Source organism: Macrobrachium rosenbergii, chromosome 11 (assembly GCF_040412425.1).
Source record: "Macrobrachium rosenbergii isolate ZJJX-2024 chromosome 11, ASM4041242v1, whole genome shotgun sequence".
In the NCBI taxonomy this organism is placed as follows: Eukaryota; Metazoa; Arthropoda; class Malacostraca; order Decapoda; family Palaemonidae; genus Macrobrachium; species Macrobrachium rosenbergii.
In genome coordinates this window covers 42,046,374-42,070,616 of record NC_089751.1, presented here as the reverse complement: position 1 = coordinate 42,070,616, position 24,243 = coordinate 42,046,374, and the positions used below count along the sequence as shown (strand labels likewise).

General features: G+C 34.8%; 2 protein-coding genes across 5 annotated transcripts in view; both read left to right on the top strand.

Annotated features, from left to right (window-relative positions):
* Positions 1-7,430, top strand: part of LOC136843371 (transient receptor potential channel pyrexia-like) — a 15,232-nt gene extending 7,802 nt beyond the window's left edge. Inside the window, exons 2-4 of one of the 2 annotated variants that reach the window (XM_067111717.1) lie at positions 1,367-1,540; positions 2,373-2,531; positions 4,269-7,430. In XM_067111717.1, coding sequence (XP_066967818.1) covers positions 1,367-1,540; positions 2,373-2,531; positions 4,269-6,581 — 2,646 coding nt within the window. In that variant the 3' untranslated portion in view covers positions 6,582-7,430. The remainder of the gene's footprint in view (positions 1-1,366; positions 1,541-2,372; positions 2,532-4,268) is intronic. The other variant, XM_067111716.1, reaches the window with a different exon arrangement.
* Positions 7,431-12,770: 5,340 nt separating this feature from the next.
* Positions 12,771-21,850, top strand: LOC136843369 (transient receptor potential channel pyrexia-like). Of its 3 annotated transcripts, none has more exons than XM_067111713.1 (4): positions 12,771-12,929; positions 17,967-18,167; positions 19,133-19,291; positions 19,522-21,850. In XM_067111713.1, the coding sequence occupies exons 1-4, from the start codon at positions 12,786-12,788 to the stop codon at positions 21,745-21,747; spliced, it is 2,730 nt and encodes a 909-aa protein (XP_066967814.1). In that variant the 5' UTR covers positions 12,771-12,785; the 3' UTR covers positions 21,748-21,850. The 3 variants fall into 3 exon arrangements, with proteins under 3 accessions (XP_066967814.1, XP_066967816.1, XP_066967815.1); XM_067111715.1 differs by having other exon boundaries at positions 12,794-12,929; positions 17,983-18,167; XM_067111714.1 differs by having other exon boundaries at positions 12,823-12,929; positions 17,928-18,167.
* The last annotated feature ends 2,393 nt before the right edge of the window (positions 21,851-24,243 follow it).

Genomic DNA, 24,243 nt, shown 5'->3' with positions numbered 1-24,243 from the left:
AATTCCCACCCGTCGGTTAGCTGGCTGTCTTAGATTGAAAACAACATCTGCTTCCTCCCGCCTTACTCTTTCTCATGCGAGCAATCTATATTGTCTGCCTAGCTTTAATAGAACTTAATTCATTATTCTACTAAGAGGCAAGGAAGGGAGGTCGAACAGCAAATATTTATAATTATATATATATACTGTATGTATGTATGTATGTATGTATGTATGTATATATATATATATATATATATATATATATATATATATATATATATATATATATATATATATATATGATAGACAGGAGATTCAGTCGGTCACGGTTTTGCTTCGAGGATGAAGAATGCAATCTTCATTACAAATAGGATCCAAGCTATTGTCCATCCTACCTGGTTTCCATGACCTATGAGACAGATTCGTGCTATTAATCTTCTTCATTATTGAAACTTTAATTTTCCAACCTTTGAAATAACATTTACTTCCGCAAAACATTTTTAGAACCAAAATATTCTAACTGAAAACCTCCTGGTATTTCAAATAAATGGCGCCTGCAATCTCTGGAGAATAGAAAGTATTTACACAACTTCGCCTTTTCTGGAAGAGAGAGAGAGAGAGAGAGAGAGAGAGAGAGAGAGAGAGAGAGAGAGAGAGAGAGAGAGAGAGAGAGAGAATTCCTTGAGCTAGGAGTTCGTCGGAACATAATGAGAGCACAAAAAGATAACAAGAAAACAGTCAGATGGAGTGTTCAGTAGAACGTCCCATAATTGTTTTATTAGCTTTCCAATGTAATTCTGTGGGTGATAAGGCCATTGCTGCATGGCTCCATAAATTTAAAAAAAAATTGGTAATGAACATAAGTTTTAAATGACGATAAATCTACCTCATTTATCTCAATACCTTGCCATTTCCGCTTAAATCTCTTCCTACTAAGAATGACATATGAAGAAAATTTCATGACTGGAATTGTGTCAAGAGTTGACTTAACTATTTTCATTGAGTTTTAGTCCTTAATGAACATTGCTACTACTATTACTACTACTACTACTACTACTACTATTATTATTATTATTATTATTATTATTATTATTATTATTATTATTATTATAATTATTATTATTAGAAGTGGTAGTAATAGCAATTTACTTCTAACAGATTTTTTACTGAAATAAACTGGTAAAGTTACCTCGTAACTTTGTTTATCTTCTTAATCTCAAACGGCAGATTATCATACAATCAAAATAATAGTTACAAACAACATTTCTGTCTGTCCTGATAGATTATTTCTCTCGTGATAAAGTTATGAAATAAAGTGATTAAAGATGTCCTGTAAAGAACACTGAAGATTTTTTTTTTTTTTAATGAACCTTAACTATTCCAGCTTCATGATACGAGGACAATGGAGGAGGGTAAGGTGCACTACGAAAACAGCTCGTACCTCGAGATGGGGGAAGAGGCCGCAGCCCCACCTGGCGACGAGCCAAAAGGGACAGGCGATCATCATCAGGCGCCCGGTGACTGGGTCAAGCACGACAGCGTTCCTCTATTGTTTGCTGTAAGTTTTGCTAACGCTCGTTGTCCTAGGACCAGAAGAGCCAGAGGTAAGCTATGTAATGTCTTTCTAAAGGAAAGGTGAGAGAGAGAGAGAGAGAGAGAGAGAGAGAGAGAGAGAGAGAGAGAGAGAATATCTATCCGGTTAACTTTGACACTCTCGAGTGACAAAGTTTCGTCGATGCAGAGCAGACATACAATGTCAGGCATTAAAAAACGTATGAGAGAGAGAGAGAGAGAGAGAGAGAGAGAGAGAGAGAGAGAGAGAGAGAGAGAGAGAGAGAGAGAGATTCTGCCCTACTAACTTTATTACAATATCGGCAAAGTCCCTTCGATAATGAGCAGATATAAGACCACATTTCAAGCAAATATGCGCCACCTATCTATGTCTACCTTAGATATAGTTATAGCAAGTTACGACAAAGATAAAACCATTATCAAATCTTTCATCTTATAACTTGCCATGGGAGAAACTTGGTCTTGATGAAGGTAATACATAAGAACTGATGTATTCCTATTACAAGACTTCCCAGTTGTCTGATTGTTCAAAAATCAACGGAGTGGAACAAAATTCCTGTTAAGGTGTTTAAAGCTTTCGAGATCGCTAATAAAATCAAATATTTAAAAAAAAAATCAGATTCAAGCATTTAGTAAATCTTCCTTCTGACTCTGAAAGATAACAAAGTACTGTTTACATGTGACATCAAAATATTGGTCATTTGAACCACGGAAGTTATTACCTTCACAACAGGCTACTGGATACTCAGTTGTAAAGACTTGAAAAACCAGTGGATATATATTATTTCCTGTTTGAGACGTTTTTTTTTTCCAAACAGGCAATTCACGCTGGCAACACCGAGGAAGTCGAGAGGATTTTAGACGAAAACGGAGATTCCATCAACCAATCCCACTATGGTGGATTAACTCCTTTACATGCAGCATGCCACATGCAGCATTTAAATGTACTAAAGGTGTTAATGGCTCGAGGAGCGAAGGTCAGTACATTTCTCGCAATATTTGACAGAGTGATCCAACAGTATGTAGAAATAGTAAAGGAAAAAAATAAATCAAAACAGCAAAAGATGCCTCTAATAATTTGCGCACGATTGGCCCACTAAGTATGACACTCCTTTCCCAAAAAATTCATCCTAAAAGGAATAGCTGCCTAACTGACCCGACATCAAATTTATTTCTATATTTTTTTTTGTTTTTTAGCAATGTGCATATCTGTACCACATAAGGTGATCGTTGAAAAAATTAACAGACTTCAAGCAACAATGTGTAGAGAAAATAAAAAAAGAAATTCCCACAGAATGATTTGAAAAAATACAGAAACGAATTATTTTGGAATATGAACTTTTTCATTCACGAGAACATGATAATTTTCGGTGATGTCCCAGTTAAACGCATACGTTAGATGAATCGCACAAACGCATACATTCACACAATGGCACACAAACATACTCACAAGCACATGAACACATTTATGCATCCATGTTCCTACTGTATGTGTCAGTGAATTTTAAAACGATATATAAAAAAAATCAACACATCTCTATTTAAGAGATAATGAAGACATCGCTTTTAATATAAACCAGCTTTTAATATTAAAAAAATATTGTTGAATAATAACTTAAAACACAGTAAGTAACCTACATGATAAACTTTTTAATGACAAATAAAGAGAATAAATTCTTACCGCTGTAAGCCCTGTGAATGGGAATCTCGACAATTTAAAGAAATGAAAGTGTATGGCAACCATCCGGTTAATCGTTACCAACGATGATTTTCCTATTCACGTCTTGAATTGTTATTATCTTGAACAGATGAGGATTAGGGCATGCTATATGTAAAGGTGTAGGCCACTGAAGTATTAAGGTGTACATATTCCATTCCGCAAAAATATATTTCCATTCATTTCATAATTTTTGGGGAATACTGGTTTTTGGGGGATTATCTAAGTTGTTTGCTCATGAAGCATTGTTTTTCTAGCAATGGTGGTTATACGAAATTTATATATATATATATATATATATATATATATATATATATATATATATATATATATATATATATATATATATATATATACACTTATATATATACTGTGTAAAAATGAAATATCTTGAATCATATTAATTAGTTTTCAAACTTTTCAAGGTGACCTTTTGAACCTTTATGTCTCGTGAAATTGCTTTTATCAAGCACTGGTTTAACACCGTCATTGTCGCTTTTTTTCGCATCCTGCGCTCAGAAGCAACATGGAAACCCAAGGTATTTCATCGAAATCCACTTTGAACTGATTTAGAATCCTGTAGTACCTCAAATAACTTTCCTGATGCTGCTAAAAATGGACACGTGTGAACAATCTAGCAAAATAAAGCTAAAATTTGCGCCAGCGATTTTTTGCCATCCAGCAAAAAGTTGCTCTTATTAGTTATAAAGCGAAAGTCTTCTGGATGGATGATTCGTCTGAACACTGAATTATCAGTCTTGATATATTGCGGGAGTAGCAGTGTTAACAATGTTGTTATTTTTTCCAGAACATTTATGAGAAAAGTTGTCGATACTTTGTGGGCCTGTTGTGCAGATCTCTACAGCGTCTCAGATTATAAATACCTTAAAATTTCCATTATTTTCCTTTATTTTGAAAACCATAGATAACTGACATTACACTAATTATAGTATCTCAGTGCCCTACAGTGTTCTACATGAATTGTTGTCTTTAACAGGTACATACTCACGACAGCCTTGGTAACTTTGCGCTTCACGTCGCTGTGAGAGAGAAATGGTATGATGGAGTGAGAGAGCTTCTCCAGCATGGAGCATCCCCTGAGAAGTTAAATCAGCCTCCCAGTGGCGTCACTGGTGTCATAAAGGAAAATCCACTGCACGTTGCAGTTAGAATGGGTGACAAAGTATCTACTAACCTAATGTTAGAATATCAACCTGATCTCATTGTTAGAGATGGCAACAACCAAACTGTTTTTCATTTGGCTGCTTCCAGAAGGGATATTTCTGTTCTCAAGGAACTGTTGGCTGATAATAATTTAGCTAAATATATGAAATATCTGGAAAAGTTTGATGGTCAAGGTATCTATCACGCAGTCTTTGCGGGCGACAATGGTATACACAACGAGAGTATCATTCTACGAGTGATTCAGTGCATTTATACCTTTCATGAAAATATCAACCAGACTGATGGATCTGGAGAAACGCCGCTGATAACAGCTTGCCGCAGTGGGCTTTCCCATGTCGTCAAATTCTTACTTGATAATGGAGCTGACCCAGCAAAAGTTACTCATGCGGGTGAGTCCGCGTTGCATGCTGTATGTAAAGCAGGATGTTCTACGACACTTCGTCATTTGTTCAATACTGGTCGTGTTGGTCATCTCATCTCTTCGACAGATAACAACGGCTACCATCCTTTCTACTATGCTGTTGAGACCCCTTCAGTTGACTGCTGTAAAGTTCTTCTCGAACATGGAGAACGATTGACAAATGTGGATAAAAATGATATATCAAATATGACACTTGTCATTGACAAATTGCCAAATGCTATGCAACTCCTGAGGGACCTTTTTGATGCCGGAGTTAAGCTGTCAAAGAAGCCTCAGCATGACCCAGCCTTTAGTATTACCTTTGACTATTCAGTTCTCATTTCACCAGAGAAAGAGAAGATCCAATGCTCCATTGTTTCTGACTTGTCTGGTACAGCCGTGGAACCCCTCATTAAGCACCCACTAATTGAGAGCTTCTTGTACATCAAATGGTGCCGCATACGAAGAATGTTCTATACAAATGTTATTCAATACTTCGTATACCTTTTACTCCACACGTCCTTTGTTATGATGACATTTGGACCAAAACCAAGAGACTGGACTGAATCCCCGAGTACTTTTATGTTTTTTAAGGTTTTTCACTTAATTTTATTGCTTATTATAGCTGGACCTGGGATTATTGTGACTCTTGCTAACTATAAGAAATATCTGACCCAGTGGGAAACCTATACAAGGCTTACAGCCTTGGTGAGCTCTGCAATTGTTGTCTGTACAATTCCTACAAAAATCACGGATGACGTCACTAATCCTCCTGACGTCACTAATCCTTCTGTTGGAAATGCTGAATTATCATTTGAGAGAGGGATTGCTAGTATGTCAGTAGTTCTGGGATGGGTGGAACTCATGATGTTGCTGGGACGTTTCCCAACATTAGGTGCTTACATTCTGATGTTCACCAAAGTTGGAAAATCCGTCTGCAAGTTTTTACTTGCTTTTCTGAGTCTCCTTCTTGGGTTCTCCCTTGGCTTCCATATCCTCTTTCAAAGGCTGCCCATATTTGCGGACTATAATCGCAGCTTCGTGAAGACACTTATGATGATGACGGGAGAAATAGCTTACAGTGAGTTTATTGGAAAAGAGGGAACTCCTTTTAATGCCTACTGTCTGCTTTTCCTGAGTATTTTTCTCTTCATGACAACTATCATCATGTCTAATCTCCTCATTGGTTTAGCTGTAAATGACATTCCGGACCTAAAGAGACAGGGAAAGATAAAACGGTTGGTGAAGCAAGCTTCCTACCTCATGGCTTTTGAGAGGCTCCTTGCATTCACCTACAGAATCAAGTTCTTCCCAAGAAAATTGCAATCACTGTTGACATCTCGGCTGAGCATTAAACCTGCCCTTATTGTTCTGCCCAACAAAGAATTTAAAAAGAACAAATACATGAGAACTATACCGGATGAGAACATAAGAGAAGCTATAACTCTTGGTAGTTGCGACAGTCCAGAAGACTTTCCAACTGATACAGACGAGGACATAGCTGACCGCCTGAAGTTCTTCCAGATAAGATACTCTAGTGATCGTAGGACTCAAAAAGTCAATTTCAAAGATATTTCTGAAACATGTAATGAGATCAAGAAACAGTTGGAGCAAGTGGAGAGGAAGACCAATAACAATTTGACACATTTAGCGATGCAGCTTCAACAACAGGTTCAGCAAAACCAGAACTTGTATAACTATCTAACACAGAAAGGGTTCAAGTAAGTTACATGTTATATTTTAAAGGTTATTACCGGGAATTTTTCTTATTATCCTGTTGTTGCAAACAACTTATTGTAAGACATGGTTCTCAGTCGTGAACCCAATGGTCTTGATATCTTTACTGTATTAAATGTAAACTAATTAAGTTCTATTCCTTTGTACTCAGAAAGGTTATTACCAAGTAGATATCGTTTGCAACTTCCCAGAAGTACCCTCTTACAAAGAACGATCATTCTACAATGATTATCTACATACGCTGCCCACACATAGCTAATGAAATTAATCTGTCTGATTCACTGGAATAAATCATAAATACATACATACTAACATATTCAGAGGTATGCGTAAATGTGTCAAGACGCACACTGAGAAACCCATCCCAAATATATATGAACATGTTTGTATGTGATATATATATACTGTATATATATATATATATATATATATATATATATATATATATATATATATATATATATATATATATATATATATATATATATATATATATTTATATATTTATATATGTGTGTGTGTATGTATGTATGTATGTATATGTATATGTATATATGTATGTATGCATATATATATACATACGAGATTTTCAACAGTAACCTTTATCTCTCCTGTTCATTGAACACTGTTTCAGGAAATATGATATCTTATATGCCTTGTAATTTCTGCTTACATTGTACATTTTCATGTGGTTCGCTCAAATGTAAAAAGCCATAAGAAGAATCCTAACTACCAACTGGATCAGGTTTTGGTCACTGCTATTAATACATTCGGCATATCATGGGGAAATTATTTTGCTGAAATTCTCTAAATGCAATAATTAAAAGATAAATCTAACTTTTAGTGATAATCTATTTTGCTCCATAATCAAAAGGTTTACAGGAAAGATTCTGAGATGAGGCTGCTAGCCCAAAAACCTTGCCTCCATGAGTGATCACAGGGTTGTATACAAATGTATCTAACATTCTTTGTCCGCCACTGCCAAATAACAGTGACAGGGAAAGATGTCAGATAAAAATAGCAAATTTATTTATTGCAGTGTTTAGCTGCTGGCAAACCAGATGCATAACTATTCAGTTCAGTTTTTAAAGCTTTTAAGTGGTTAAAAACACCATTACAAATTTCTTAAGCCAATAGTAATTTGGTATGGAGGTGTATGACTTGCTTTGTTATATTAGTCAAACGCCATCTGTTTGAGTTACAGTGAGGCTATTGTACTATCGTACCAGTATACCTAAGTAACAATCAAAGAACGTTACTGACCACGACGTTGCGTGCTCCGCTTTATTTTGTGGATCCAGCTGTAATTATTTTCCGAACAAGTAATGTAAAGGAATGTAGATTAGCAAAAATGGCGAGATATGAGGACAAATATTTTACATTACTGCAAAGATGTGGAATAATGGATGAAGGACTGTGAGCAGGTCCCAGATGAATCACGTGTCGCATAGCAATGATCGTGGATTCTAAACCGAACCATACGGGGACAGAACTGAAGAAAAGTATGGAGAAGGAAATGAACGAAGATTCATAAACTTGATGAATGCAGCGTATTATTGAATGAAAGTGAGGAAAATGGAATGGTGCGATTAAGCTGGGAGCTAGTGAAGCAGAGTAGGCTGTAGGTAAAATGAAGGAAAGGAGACAAGGAACAAATAAAAAAATAATTTAGAAAGAAAGCAGATGACCCTGTGGAATCAGAAACGGTAAGCGAGAGTTAAAGGGGAAGGCCAAAATAATAATGAGCAGAGCGAAGGCAGAAATGAAAGAGGATTATAAAAGTGCAAGCACTAGAGAAAACTAGAAAAATGTATATGATATCGCCATAGCAACAGGAAGACAGAACCTGAAAACACTGCACATTACAAACGTCCAAACTACATGCATCTTGCATGGTATAGACACCAATGAGAGAGGTTTGAATGTATGTTAATAAAAAAGGCCTGATTATCTAAAATGAGAAGGAAGAGCTTAAGGAGGTGGGCACAAGACGTGGGCCCATGGTTGATGTAAAAAAAAGGGGGCAAAGAGGAGGAACCACAAAACATTTGATTGGTGTGATCCAAACCCGTGGTAAAGAATTAGGAGAGGAGTGGATTCGTAGTATATCTAATGCTGCAAAGTGCCTTTAGTATGGATAGAATAATCTATTGATACATCCCCGTGAAGAAATAGAGATCTAGTAATAAGACAACAACAAGGTAATGTTGTTAACATAATTGTGATAATAGTATATTTTAGCCGACTGTTTGCCAATGGGAGGGCTGCATTGTTCGCTTTACCTAAGTGGTTTGGCCCAAATGGGAATTCAGGAGAAAAACAAACGAAAGTTAGAGTTCAGTTACATCAAGAGAGTCTAGAGAGGGCAAAACACAAGATGAAGGCAAGTAAAACAGACCTGATGCCGTGTAACAAACTTGGAGGTAAAAACGGTAATACAAAGGAATGGAGGACAATGAAACTAGCAACAAGTTATATACGTCTTGAGAAAAAGACTGGGAAGCAGTCAGGAGGCAGATGCTGGGGAGAGAGTAATGGAGACTTAAAGATTAAAAAGGAGGCTTACCTTCAGAAGAGAGATGCGAGTGGCGACGTGTACAAAAAAAAAAAAAAAAAAAAAAAGTAAGAAGCGGTATGGAAAGCTGTCGCGACAAACTTACTTTGGTGATTGAACCATTTTATCAAGAAGGACGGAAGATAATCCTATAAAAATGGCCTGGAAAGAACCATAGATTAGAAGTCAAGTTGAAGCCATGCAGAGGGAGGATATGGAGTGAGATACAAAATAACTAGGATTTTTAGAAGATAAAATTGTCCAGAACCTTTAATGACAACACACTGAGCGAAGATAAAGGTGGCCCTTTTTTTTGTGTTTGTATAACTATATACCGTACATGAAAGTGAATACGTGTGTCTACTTTGATTACCAACTACCTTTAAATAAGTTTCTATGTATATACAATAATTACGAAATAAAGAAATTATGCACATAACAGTGAATACGTGTGTGTGTCTACTTTAATGACCAACTGCTTTAAAGAGATTTCTATGTAATTACAAAATTATTTTTTTAAAAAGAAACAAAGAGAGAAAGAAAAATGAGGAATTAGGCGAATTCTTTAGTAGTTTTATCATATTTCCAGAGAATTTGATGCAATTCACCGTACACAATTGGCTGGTAAAATAAGTATTTATCTTGCCTTATGTATATCTTTAGATCGTTGTATGAAATTAAACGTTATTTAATATTACTTCTTTCTCATTGCCACTTCTCATGAACCTATATGTAATTCCTGCCTGTTGAATTATCAAGAGAAGTCTTATATATTGCAATTAAGTTTCGTATGCTCACTGATATGAATAAAAGAGGTGCAATCACAAATTTTTCATGTACAGAATTCCTGGTGGAACAGTAAACCACTGATGTATTTTAGTAGGTAAACAAAACAAGAAAAACAATTGGTGTAAAATATCCACACTTTACCTAAGGCACGGAAAAGCTCAGACACCATAAAAAAATACTATTCATTATCACCCATACATTTAAAAAAGTAAATAATGAGAAATTCTCTCGTATCGAACTAAAACGTAAAGATAAAGTAAATCTGTATCGTTGCATTCATGATTTATTTTAGGAAGTGGGGTTGTGTCATTTGAAAAACCAAGCAAATGAATAATTACTTAATAACAACAGGGTCACGTTTGACAAAAAAAAAAAAAAGTCAGAATAAAAGATTATAATGTGTAGCTGAAAGAAAATGGTGGATAGTGAAAAGACTATTTTTAGGAAAATTCGAGGTGTGAGTGATGCTTATGTACTCCGTCGTGTCCCATTCACGGGATGAAAATCAAATGATGAAGAAGTATTATCAAGGGAACACGCGGTGGGAATGGAATTTAGTTGAAACAAACAAGCATATACAATGAGACATGAGATAGTATATATATATATATATATATATATATATATATATATATATATATATATATATATGTATATATTATATATATGTATATATATATATTATATTATATATACATATATATATATATATATATATATATATATATATATATATATATATATATATATATGTATATACATATGTATATTGTATATATATAATTATATATATGCATATATCTACATATATATATATATAAATATAACATATATGCATATATACACATATATATACAATATATATGCATATATATATATATATATATATATATATATATATATATATATATATATATATGTAATCTCATGTCTCACTGCATATGGTTGTTTGTTTCATCTAAATTCCATTCCCATCACGTGCTCTCTTCATAATACTCCTTCATCATTCGATTTTCATCCCATGAATGAGACACGACGAAGCACATAAAACATCATTCACATCTCGAATTCCCTAAATATAGTCTTCCTAAATATATAAATATATACTCACCAGAACGCACAAAAATTACGAATCCTGACTAGCTTCGTCCAATTTAGAAAATGTCAAAAAAAAAAAAAAAAGTACTAGTAAGCAAACGGTGAGGAATTGTTAACAGAGTGAATGATTAAGCGAAGTTATTCATATTTATCGAATAATTCTGCCTACTCTTTCCGGCCATCAACATTTTTTAACCGTCGGGATGGTGCTCTGTACTTTGCTCGCTTCTAAACGTACGTAATACGGACTTCCGAACTAAGTCGCGAACTTTTCAGTTCCCAAGAAGCATTTTAGGGTAGACTGCTGCACTATGGAAACAAGGCCTTGTTTACCCTAGTACTAGATCCACCACAGCCGAGTAACCGCTAAGTATGCAATCCATTGCCTAGATAAACAATCATTTAGATTTAACGGAATGAGTTTTTCGGCTCCCATGGAAATAAAACCAGGTTAGTTAGGCAAATTAACTAACTACTGAACTTCATGTGTACGCACACACACACATATATATAAATATGCATGTATGTATGTATATATATATATATATATATATATATATATATATATATATATATATATATATATATATATATATATATACAATTATTGGTATAAAGTAACAGAATTAAATGATTTACTGCACTGTAAAAAATTTGTTGTATTCAGTAGAGTTTTCTACTAAGCTTCTGAAGCAAATATATAAATATTTGTGTATATATATTTGTATATATATAATATATATATATATATATATATATATATATATATATATATATATATATATATATATATATATATACTTCAGAAGATTTATAGAAAAACCTATCGAATACAACCAAATTTCTTACAGTACGAATGCCTTGAGAATTCGGTGATTTTATAACGCACTTGTGTCATCAACATCTGTAATTATTATAATTATTTGGCAATATCTATCCAGCAAAAAAAAAAGGATCGTCTTTTTTATGTCACAGTTTTCAGAAAATAATTTCTTCACAATATTCTGGGTTAGCCTTTATTAGCATCCAAAGTTATTATCCGTAACCGCATGATTAGAGATCCAGAATGCTTCTTGGTAAAATTCCTCAAAGTGTTTTTACTTACTTTTTGTTAGACTTAAGGTTCTTGATTAACTCCTTTCATAAACCCACAGTACAGCTGGTAAGATGCAGTTCAGCAATGATTTCATTTGCTGGTAGTGTCTGAAACGCAATCTACACAAGCTATAAAATAAGGCTTGGTCGTCTTAGTACGACTGGATTCATACGTTCAGGTAGATTTACCTGTGAAATCCCAGGCTGGTGTGACATAATTTGGCAGTGTCTAGATCCGTACTCACCATAAATGGTATAAAGTACGAAGTTTACGCATAATTATGTATTATTGAACAGATGAGAAAGCGCGAAAGCTTCTTTTCTAACGCATATAAGAATATTAAAATCTGTAAAACAATAGTTATTGTAGGATCTATTAGAACAAAGGAGCCAGTACAACTCGAAGGTAGGTATAATTTGGCAAGATGAAAGTCATTAATTGAATCATCGTTGATGAATTATCCTGAATACTGAATACGTATTTCCAAAAGAGCAAAAGGAAAATTTTCCCGTTCATCATTTCCATATTTTAAACATAAAGACTTAAAACTTAATCTATTTCGGTATGTGTGTGTGTATGAAAACGTGTAACTTTCCGGGCGTAGGCTACATAACAACAACCTCGGAAAGTGACACCAGAGATATAATTCCCAGGAATGACGTCCGCTGAACTCCCTGGCGATAAGAATTGTCCACAAGGCGTCTTCGTGCCCACGGGATTCGAGGATTTAGCCGGCGGTCATTCAGTTCAGCGCCAGAGGAGCTCGTTGCTTGTCACCACCGGCTGGCGTGATAAAGAGGTGAGGCTTTGATTAATCTCTTTTATTATTCGTATCTTTTCTTTTTTGCAGTTGTCAATTGTTTTACCTCAAACGTTCGTTTTTACAAAGGGCGTCGATGGCCACCGTCGTTGCAAAGTTACTTTCATGAATCATTCAAATAAGACATTTGTATTTTCTCTTTTGTCAAATACGTTTCTGTTCATACAGGTTACAGCGGAGTAGGAATTTGCAACTTATAGCTGCATTGTGTGTTTAGGTCGTGCAAAGGACTTGCTTGAAGAAATATGATAATGTATTCATCGTTGTTCAGTTATCCATAGTTTCTATAACAGAAACAACAGCAATAATAATAATAATAATAATAATAATAATAATAATAATAATAATAATAATAACAAAGTTATTTTCGAACCGTTTCTCAGCTCATTTGTATACGTACATATGCGCACGTGATGCGCGAATAATGTGTGTGTAAGTACATAGATGTAAGCACATAGATATTTACGCATTATGGTCATATATTCATTCAGTATGATATACCTTAATCATCATATTATCAATAGCTCCATCTAATATTACTGCTCATTTTGTGCATACATAATATAAGCCTTCTACTGTATCTGTCACCCTCCCACTTGCTTCTCCGTATTGCATAACACACGCACACATATTGTACACAATACACACATTATATATATATATATATATATATATATATATATATATATATATATATATATATATATATATATATATATATATGTGTGTGTGTGTGTGTATGTGTATGTGTGTGTGTATGTGCGCGTATGAGCGCGCGTCTTTGTGTGTGTCTTTGTATTTGCTCTTAAACAAATCCCATTACTAAAGATGACTAAAATCTTCCATTACATTAACACCCGTTATGTCTACTGTGGCGGGGCACTACCTCGTCAGGCGGCGCTCTGGAACTTTCGTTACTCCAACCTAGTTCTTTGTTTTTACGCGATTGATTTCTAAGCTCCGTCTCCAAAATTGTCGAGGGTTGTCCGAAGTCCGCGTCCGGAGAAGAATTCCATGAGCAATAATTAAAAGCTACGCAGATTGTGAAGTTAATATACGAAGTCTGCGTTAATTCACGCAGGCGGAATACCGGCGATGCTTTGAGTGAGTCTCCTGTTGGAGCATAATTATTATTATAATAAAAAAAAAATACTCATAGTAGCATGAGTCTTGAAGTGGAGAAACAAGTCTACAGTTACGTATGGGTACACATATATTTAAAAATAAATCTCTACAGCGAGCTTTCGGGAATCTGTTAGGGCTTTCGGGAATTTGTTCGATTCCCCTTTTCAGTCTCGAGCAGATTTCCGAAACCTCGCTGTAGAGATTTATTTTTAAATATATATGTACCCATACGTAACTGTGGATTTGTTCCTCCATTATTATTATTATTATTATTATTATTATTATTATTATTATTATTATTATTATTCATAAAAATCCCATAATAGCATGAGTCACTAAAATTGTGAAGAAATCCACAGTGGTGTAAGTATATATACTTCTAATGTGTATTTACACTTACACCACTATGGATTTCATCACCATTATTATTATTATTATTATTATTATTATTATTATTATTATTATTATTATTATTATTATTATTGTTATTATTATTATTATTATTATTATTATTATTATTATTATTATTATTATTATTCAGAAGATTAAATCTTATTACTCCAGTGAGATCTGCCGGGAGAAACTGTGGTGGTTAGGATCAGTGGCAAGGAGAGAGAAAAGGTCGTGTATTGAATTCGTACCTATCTCACTGATTCATGCCAAAGACCAATTGCATCAGGACTAGGGGAAATTACACAGGCATTTATTAACCCAGTCCTTCTAGGGTTTTCCGCATGTGTGGTGAGCAGGTCGCCCCTCGATAGGAATGGAGCTACTGACGCATTATCCTACTGATAAGGGAATGAATACTTGTACGTCATTGGAAAATAGGGAAAAAAATCCTCCGATTCACAATTCTTTCATTCATGTTGTCTGAAATCTTAATAGGCCTACGACCTTTATATATATATATATATATATATATATATATATATATATATATATATATATATATATATATATATATATATATATATATATATATATATATATATATATATATATATATATATATATATATATATATCTGACTCACATCACAATCGAACCCAGGTCTTCCAATTGAAAGGCAAGGGCGCTGCCCACTAGGCCATACAAGTCATAAAGGAAGTTGGAACCTGAGGGCAACTGCACCAAAGGAATTACCTGGGCAAGCTAACTGCTTGCATACCAGCGTGTTTTCCCCAAACTCCCGACTCAGCAATGACCCAACAGACAGCATTTCATTGGGATTATCCCTTCTGAGTTAATAAGATAGAAATAATCAACACACAATCGCGTAAGTCGGGAAGTTGGGGAAAACTCGCAGTCAGCTTGCCCAGGTAATTCCTTGGGTGCAGTTGCCCTCAGGTTCCAACTTCTTTTATGACTTGTATGGCCCAGTGGGCCATGAAAGACCTGGGTTCGATCGTGATGCGAGTCAGAAATTTATTTCTGTTCCACACGTGATTGTTGTTGATTATTTATAATATATATATATATATATATATATATATATATATATATATATATATATATATATATATATATATATTTTATATATGAATGAATTTTATCACATCACCGTGGTTCATATATTAAGCATTAAGCTACATACGTCCTTTAATATCCAATTCGCTCTATCTCGGAAATAATTTATTTTCACTTATGTTACCCAAAAAGGAATTTTTCAGTTGATAATAAGTTCATCGTCTCGTGGGCTCGAACCACAGAAGACGTTTAAGGCGTCACTGTAGTCTTAAGTTCTTGTCTTCCGTGGTTCGAGCCCACGGGACGCTGAGCTCATTATCAACTAAAAAAATTCCCCTTCGGGTAACATATGTATGAAAATATACTATTTCAGAAGTAGAGCGAATTGGACATTAAAGGACGTTTGTAGCTTAATGCTTATATATATATATATATATATATATATATATATATATATATATATATATATATATATATAAATGTATGTAAATATATATTCACACACATAATATATATATATATATATATATATATATATATATATATATATATATATATATATATATATATATATATATATATATATATATATATATATAGAAAGGAGCATGGAGTTCACAACCTCTCGTTAAAGCCTTGTTGATAACCTCTCTTAGAGAAAAATAAATGCGCAGCATGAAAAATGGCCGATGAATCTGTAACATCTTGGTAACTAAAGATCGACCATATTGCTTCACGTTTTGCGATGCTATGAATTTGTACATCCGCCGTTTTGTTCGCGTCTTACAGGATGCTTCCCACCAGCTCGGGGTCTTTCGAAACCGTAGGATGGTGAGGCATATATTCCGTCACATCCTCACATAGACGTAGTCACGTACACAGGATGTACATATGTAAAAATACGTATTTTTCCTTTTGTGTATAGAGAGATAAGTGTACCTTCTTTTCGTAACATTCTCAAGCGGATTCAAGACAAAACAATTCTCGTAATTATATAAAAGAACATGATAATAATTATTTGCTGGCAAAAATTAGTTAACTACAAAGGATACTGATGAAATTCTAAAAAGCTATCTTCGGCAAAACATGAAAGTACTGGGTAGGTTCAGTGAAGAAGACTGTAAAGCAAAGTAAAAGGAAACAAAGAAAGAGAATATGGCGAAGATTCAAAGTGAAGATTCGGTCTCCCCAAAATTTATTTCTGTCGACTAAGCAATTCTGAATGAGGAACCTTCCTTCAAAGCACCAAGAACAGCGACAAGATCTACTCTCCTGCATGTGTTGTTTCCGCGATTGGGTTGGTGATTCTAGCTTCGACGTCCGATTTCCTCTTTTACAGGACTGCAAATGAAACGGATTTTGATTCCAGTAATTTCTGCCGAAATTCTCATTTCAGTCCAAGGATTCGACTATGACATTTGTCCATGATTACCGTGCAGATACAGCCGCTCTCCATCCGGTTACTGCTGCGGATTCTTACTTTTCTGCTACAAAATACGGGATGAAAATTGCATGATTTCAAGTATTCCGGACAGAGAAGGATGATGCGACAGGCATTGCTAACTAGTAGATTTTGGTTAAAATTAAACCCTTGTACCGGCTATGATTGGCTAAAAATTACGAAAGGTACTAATGCTGGGTTATTCAGAAGTTACGAAGGGCTATGCTACAGAGGCATAACTAAAGGTTTGATAACATTGGTTGTATGGTCAACATAGGAGTATAGTACCAGAGATTTAGGGTCCACACTTTTTTTTTAGAGAAGAAAGAAGAGAGATTACCTAGTAATGGGCACAGACAAAGGTTCATGGGGATAAGAGCTACTTTATATGTATGATGTTAAAAGAGAATCGCGATGTAGAGAAAGAAAGGTGTCGTCTAGTATCGGATGTATTAGGGAAGAATGGAATAATAGACAGTACCGTCTTGTAGATAATGTATTTTGTAATGAATCATTTATGATAATTATCATACCCACATTCACACCACTAAAGAAAACGTAAGTCCTCTGGCATCAGGAGTGAAAGCCAATTTACTGTAAAATTCTGAAGATATGTATTTCATTATTATTATTATTATTATTATTATTATTATTATTATTATTATTATTATTATTATTATTATTATTATTACTACTAGCAGTAGGGGTAGAAGTAGTAATGAAGAAATGAGCAGCTGCAGTATAAGCGCATGAAATCCAGCCTTCATTCCTACTTTCTTCGTTTATGAAATCTATAAGAACTCCCTGCATAAAACCTGTCTATCTAGCAATCATATTCTAACAATTCATTCAAATAATTCAAACCTCAAATGTTGCTTTACAGATAAAATGAACCATTTGTAATTAAGACTCAAGTAGCTTAACTAATTATAATTCTACAGAAATTGCAAACTTCACTCACTCACCCATGAGTAAAGCAGGTAGAAATATCCGCAGATGCAGAATTCTCCCGACTCCAAGAACGCTGTGAAATGAGTGACAAGGTATACTTCGCCAACGAGGCTTATATAGAGATGGACAACGTAGCTCGCGGTGGTTCTGCAGAAGATCAAGCATGCCCAGTCGCATCAGTCATTGTCACCGAGACGAAGTCGCAGGCCACTTTGCGTCTTCTCTTCTCTGTAAGTCAGAAAATTATTTATTGTTTGATAGCTTAATAGCAAAGGCATGCAGCAATAGGAATATAAAAGTGGAAAGAGCAGATTGGCAGACTTGCAGACGGGTAAACCCGACCAGGTACCCAAAGGCAAAGGAAAACATAATAATAAAGTACAGACAAACTATGACGCTACGATCAGAAATTTTAGGCGGAGAATTCTCGCTTTACATTTGTTCAAAAAATTAGGAAAAGGCACCAATTCAAGTTCGACAAACTCCAAAGAGATTCTTCGATTCTGAGGTCAAAATGGCATTCCAATTACTTACCAAGATTAGGTTACTTGAAGGTAACCACCAATAATTTTAATGAAAGAAAAACCTTAGGCTACATTAAGCCCACATTCTATGACAAATGCATAAGATGTTTAACGACATATGTTTGACAACCAATCCTTATAATATCCAGCATTATTGAAAATCTTAACCTAATGATTATCGATGCAACTGGAAGAAATCTGTAGAGGAGGGGAAACAGTTAAAAAAATTATCTATTTTGTCAGCAACAAAAACAGCATACAATGATACAGGAATATTTTGAATCAAAATATAAGTTTCTCTTCATACTAAAATTTAATCAGTTGTTCCTTGAAAACAAATGAATCTTTTAGAAGTATGTAAAAAGAGCCATTCATCAATTTCAAATGATTCTGTTAACAGACATGCTTACACAAAAAAAAAGAGTGGTTCAGATATACAGACATACATTCAACCTTACCCAAACACATAATGTTATTAACAGAAGCAAAATTGTCTTTTATTTTATTTTCACTTAGCTATTATGGTTCGTAATTTTTTTGTGGATGTTAACTGATTGCTGTGCTTGGGCACAAGTCCGATAAGGCTATTGTTTTCTTACATATCTTTGTTTACAGAGCAGTACTTCAAACATCAATTATTGTGTAACAATTTTGTACTGATGTTAAAACAGGCAATAAACTCTGGTAAGATCGCAGAGGTAGAGAAACGTTTACATGAAGCGGCAGGGCTAATCAACAGCACGGATTACTGTGGGCTGACGCCTCTACACTCAGCCTGCCACATGAAACACTTCGACATACTTAAGCTTCTAATTTCTCGAGGCGCTCGGGTTAGTATTCAGACCAAACTAGATCATTGATCAAACATGAATTGATTAATATGAACATATAAGAATTTGTCTAGATTATTCAGCTTTACACAAAGTGCACAAAATACTTTTGATGTGGTCGCTGTTCTTACGTTGACTCTTTAAATTGGTTCGCATAAGGTAGAAAATTGCTTAGAACATCTTACTTACTTTCTGGCTTTCCTTACATAATTTTCACATTCTCACTGCAGATAAATGTTCTCGACAGCCTAGGAGATACAGTGCTTCATGTTGCTGTGAAGGAGAAGTGGTATGATGGGGTGAAAGAACTTCTCCAGCGAGGGGCCTCTCCTAATGAAATGAGCCAGCCTCCGCATAGTTTCAAAAACAAGACAAAAGAAACTCCTCTTCATACGGCTGTTAAAATGGGTGACAAGATATCCACCTCCCTTCTGTTAAAATATCAACCAGATCTGAACGTTAGAGATGGTGACAACCAGACTGTTTTTCACTTGGCTGCATCGCACAGAAATTTGTCGGTTCTGAAGGAGCTCCTGACAAATATAAATCTTCCAGCGTACATGAAAAACTTGGATGAAAATGGCTCTAGTATATACCACGCAGCTCTTTCAGATACTAATGGTTCTTTCAGTGAAAGCCAGACGTTAAAGGCAATTCAGTATATTTATACATTTCATAAGAATTTTGACGAAGCCAATATTTTTGGCGAGACACCATTAATCAAAGCATGTCAGCTTGGTCTATCTGATGTTGTGAGTTTTTTCATTAATAATGGAGCTAACCCCACCAAAGTTACTTTCCAGAGCCACTCAGCAATACACGCTGCCTGCATTTCTGGAAATCCTGACGTTCTCCAACATTTGCTCAGTACAGGACGCGTTGGACATCTAATTACCTCTGTTGATAAATACGGCAATCATCCCTTTTACTACGCCATAGAAAATTCCTCACCAGAATGTTGCAAACTTCTACTGGAAAATGGTGAGCATCTGGCGAATGTTTACAAAAATGAGGTTTCTAATTTCACTCTAGTCAAAAGATATTTGCCAACTGCTTTGCAACTTTTTCGAGATCTTTTTAACTCCAGTATTAAGCTGTCCAATAAGCCTAAACATCATCCAGATTATAGCATCACTTTTGACTACTCTTGTCTTATATCGTCAAATAAAAGAAACATCCAAAGCTCCATTATTTCTGAAATGGCAGACACCCCACTGGAGACACTTATAAAACATCCGCTTGTTGAAAGTTTCTTGCATATCAAATGGTCTCGCATAAGGGGAGCATTTTACTTGAAGGTTTTTCAATATTTCATATACCTTATGATTCACAGTGTATTCATTATGATGACCTTTGGACCAACACCAAAAGACTGGTCGAAAGATCCATTTTCACTGATGATTTTTAGAATACTTCATGGTACTTTCTTAGCCATTGTAGCTCTTCCTGAGATTGTTATGACCATTGCTAATTTTAAGAGGTATTTGACACACTGGGAGACCTATACTAAAGTTGCAGCCTTAGCAAGTTCTATTGTTGTTGTGTGCACAGTATCTGGTAAAATTGTTGATGATGTTACCCTGAACAAAGTTAATGCAACAGTATCTGTAAAGCGAATGTTTGCCAGTTTATCTATTGTCCTTGGCTGGATAGAACTCATGATGCTCTTGGGACGTTTCCCTACCTTAGGCGCGTACATTCTGATGGTCACTAAAGTAGGCAAATCTATTTTTAAGTTCTTATTTGCATTTCTGAGTGTCCTCATTGGATTTACCCTTGGTTTCCATGTCCTTTTTCAAAGGCTTCCTATATTTGCAGATTTTAACCTTAGCTTCGTGAAGGTTCTCATGATGTTGAAAGGAGAAATATCCTACAGCCAGTTTGTTAACCAAAAGGGATCCCCTTTCAACATCTATCCTCAGATCCTAATGAGTGTTTTTCTTTTCTTAGTGGTTATAATCATGTCTAATCTCTTGACTGGCTTAGCCGTAAAAGGCGTTCCCGACCTGAAGAGACAAGGCAAAATCAAAAGGCTAATCAAACAGTCATCATACCTTGTGGCCTTTGAGAAGCTCCTTGCTTTCACTCACAAGATGAAGTGTTGCCCACAGGCACTGCTGTCACTGTTATCTCCCCGTCTGACTATCGACACTAAAATCACTATTTTCCCAAATAAGGAATTCAGGAAACATAAATTCATGAGGACTATGCCAGAGAAGATCATGTCGGAGGCCATCACTTTAGGCAGTTGCAAAGAGCCAGATGATTTCCCTGAAGAAGCTGATGACGATGTCGCCGAGCAGTTGCAATCTTTCCGGATGAGATACTCGACCGATCTCAGAAATCAGAGCCACATGATGAAAGATCTTTCAGAGGTGTGTGCTGATATCAAGAAGCAGCTGGCAGACCTCTCACAGCAAATTCAGGAGCAGATTCTACAGAACCAAAACCGGTAAAACCGATTCCCCGGAAAACATTCTACATTCCGAATAACTGAATTCATCGTCGGAAATACCTCAAAGCTTTCTTTAGCTATTAAAACAATCCTAAGTAGAAAAATTTTCAAGAAATGGGCGTTACTCTGATGAAATAACACGAAGTTACTTTTATGAACATTGCAATGAAAAGTACTGCAGGATTAGTGCCTTTACCAAATCGATCAATAGAAAGAAAAGGTATGGCTCAAACATATTAAATCGGTTCTCAAATTTTTCGCTTGATGCTATCAAAATTTGTATGAAGTGACGAGATAAAAATTTTCGACTAAATTACAAGTTAAACACACACACATGTATATATATATATATATATATATATATATATATATATATATATATATATATATATATATATATATATATATATACATATATATATATACATATATATATGTATATATATACATATAGTATGTTTATGCACTGTGTACATACATATATATATACACATATATATATATATATATATATATATATATATATATATATATATATATATATATATATATATATATATATATATATATATATATAGTATGTTTTTGCGCTGACTTTGAAGAATGTTTGCACTTTCCTTTAAGTGCATATTTGTTTTTACCAGAGTCCACAATGTACTATGTTTTTCTTCTTTTATCTGCTTATCTTAGTGCTAATTCCATATTAGTACTAATGGTGCTCTGGTCCCCTTCACAATGCTTTTACTGAACATATAACGAGATAAAATTTCAAATTCATAAATGAGGTAAACGGTTTATTGATTATGAATGTGATTTTTTTTATTTACTTTCTAGATTTTCTCTTATTTTTCTTGTATCAATCCTGAAAGAAAATGACTATTTATGGTCCCATTTCTTTCATTCTGTTTTGATTTTGAATTACTATTAGCCTTACGTGTTTTCTTGTTTTGTGTAAATTTTCTTTTTAAATAGTTATGTAAAAGGGGTTTATATCAGCTCACAATGTAATTTCTACTACAACTTATACCTTACAACGTGCAACTTTTACAGAATTCCTTTTAATGCTATATTTTGAATAACATGTAACCATTTTAGACAATTTGCTTACTTATGCAGTAAATAAATAATGGTTTCCGTGTTTTCCTTGACACCCATATGCAGAAGAATATGAAAAATAAAACCAGACGTTCGAACTGATCTGCAGCAGATAAGATAATGTTTACCCAGGGAAGGAAATTTCCCTTTAATAACCAATGGGGTCGGAGAATAGACAAGATTTCCGTTTCACCTTCATGGCGCCAGGTTAAGAAAATTCAGCTCTCTCTCTCTCTCTCTCTCTCTCTCTCTCTCTCTCTCTCTCTCTCTCTCTCTCTCTCTCATACGATTAAAATATCTATAAAAAAGCAACAGAGTACACAATGAACAGTGCTAGCTTAGCAGAATAAGCAACATATTAGAGCTCCATTTTAGTGACCTAGTAAATATTCGGAACTAATTATATATAGGAGCAGAGCTCTGTAAACAAATGATTTGTTTTTCCAGGTGTGATACTGAAAAACTATTCCATTCAGGAACACAAGTAGAATCAGGATTAGTAGTGATAACTTACTCGGAATGCACAAGATTCCCAATAGAAGGCTTACGAGGAAGGAAGATATTCCGCAGAATAGCTACAGATGGAATGGAGAAGAGATTGAGACGGTGGGCATAGATTGGGGCCCAATATTCGATTTCAAATTAACCTGACATTTTGAAAAAATAAATGGCAGTCGTAAGAATCATCTGAATTTTACTTAAAGCGAAAAAAAAATCATGGTTAAGGTTCAGAAGACAGGGTAAATAGCTTTAAATTTTAAACAGCGTAATATTATGTGACCAATGTCCTGGTCGTAATGGAAATTACAGGGAGAATGAATGTATGAGTAGGAGCTATTCGGAGTCAGTTACAGGGAAGAACGAACTACAGAGGAGTGTCCACGCATGATTCAAGTCAAGGAATGGGAGAGCACAAAGTAAATGAAGGTAAAACCAAACAGATATCAAGAGACAGTAGAGAAGTCCAGAGAATAAAATGGAAAACCAGTTACGTAGGAGCAGCCAGAATGACAGCTTCTTGTATGCAACGCAAAGATTCCGTACTCGTTTCAACTCATGTCCCCGAAAAATTAACATTCGTTGACATCTTGTCATAGCAGCAATGTGGGATGGACTCCGCAGAGTCGCAGACAGTGGGCTGAAAGAAAAATGGTAGAGGAAGGAAGCGAAGGAATAACAAACGAATGGAGAGAGAGAGAGAGAGAGAGAGAGAGAGAGAGAGAGAGAGAGAGAGAGAGAGATAACGATGACCCCAGGATTGTATTAAAGGACTAGGCCTAAACATTTTTTTAGATGTTGCTTAATTGACGAAATTCATTAATTTTTATATAAAAAATTTTAACATTAAATAACATACCCTACCCTTTCATAAGTTAATGGTCATCGAAAAGTGCGTAAGATT

What these genes read in the sequence shown, in the direction of transcription:
- LOC136843369 (XM_067111713.1), top strand. Translation starts at nt 12,786, where the DNA reads ATGACGTCCGCTGAACTCCCTGGCGATAAGAATTGTCCACAAGGCGTC. An exon ending in CTTTGCGTCTTCTCTTCTCT is followed by an intron (nt 18,168 to 19,132) that starts GTAAGTCAGAAA and finishes ATGTTAAAACAG; the next exon opens with GCAATAAACTCTGGTAAGAT. An exon ending in TAATTTCTCGAGGCGCTCGG is followed by an intron (nt 19,292 to 19,521) that starts GTTAGTATTCAG and finishes TTCTCACTGCAG; the next exon opens with ATAAATGTTCTCGACAGCCT.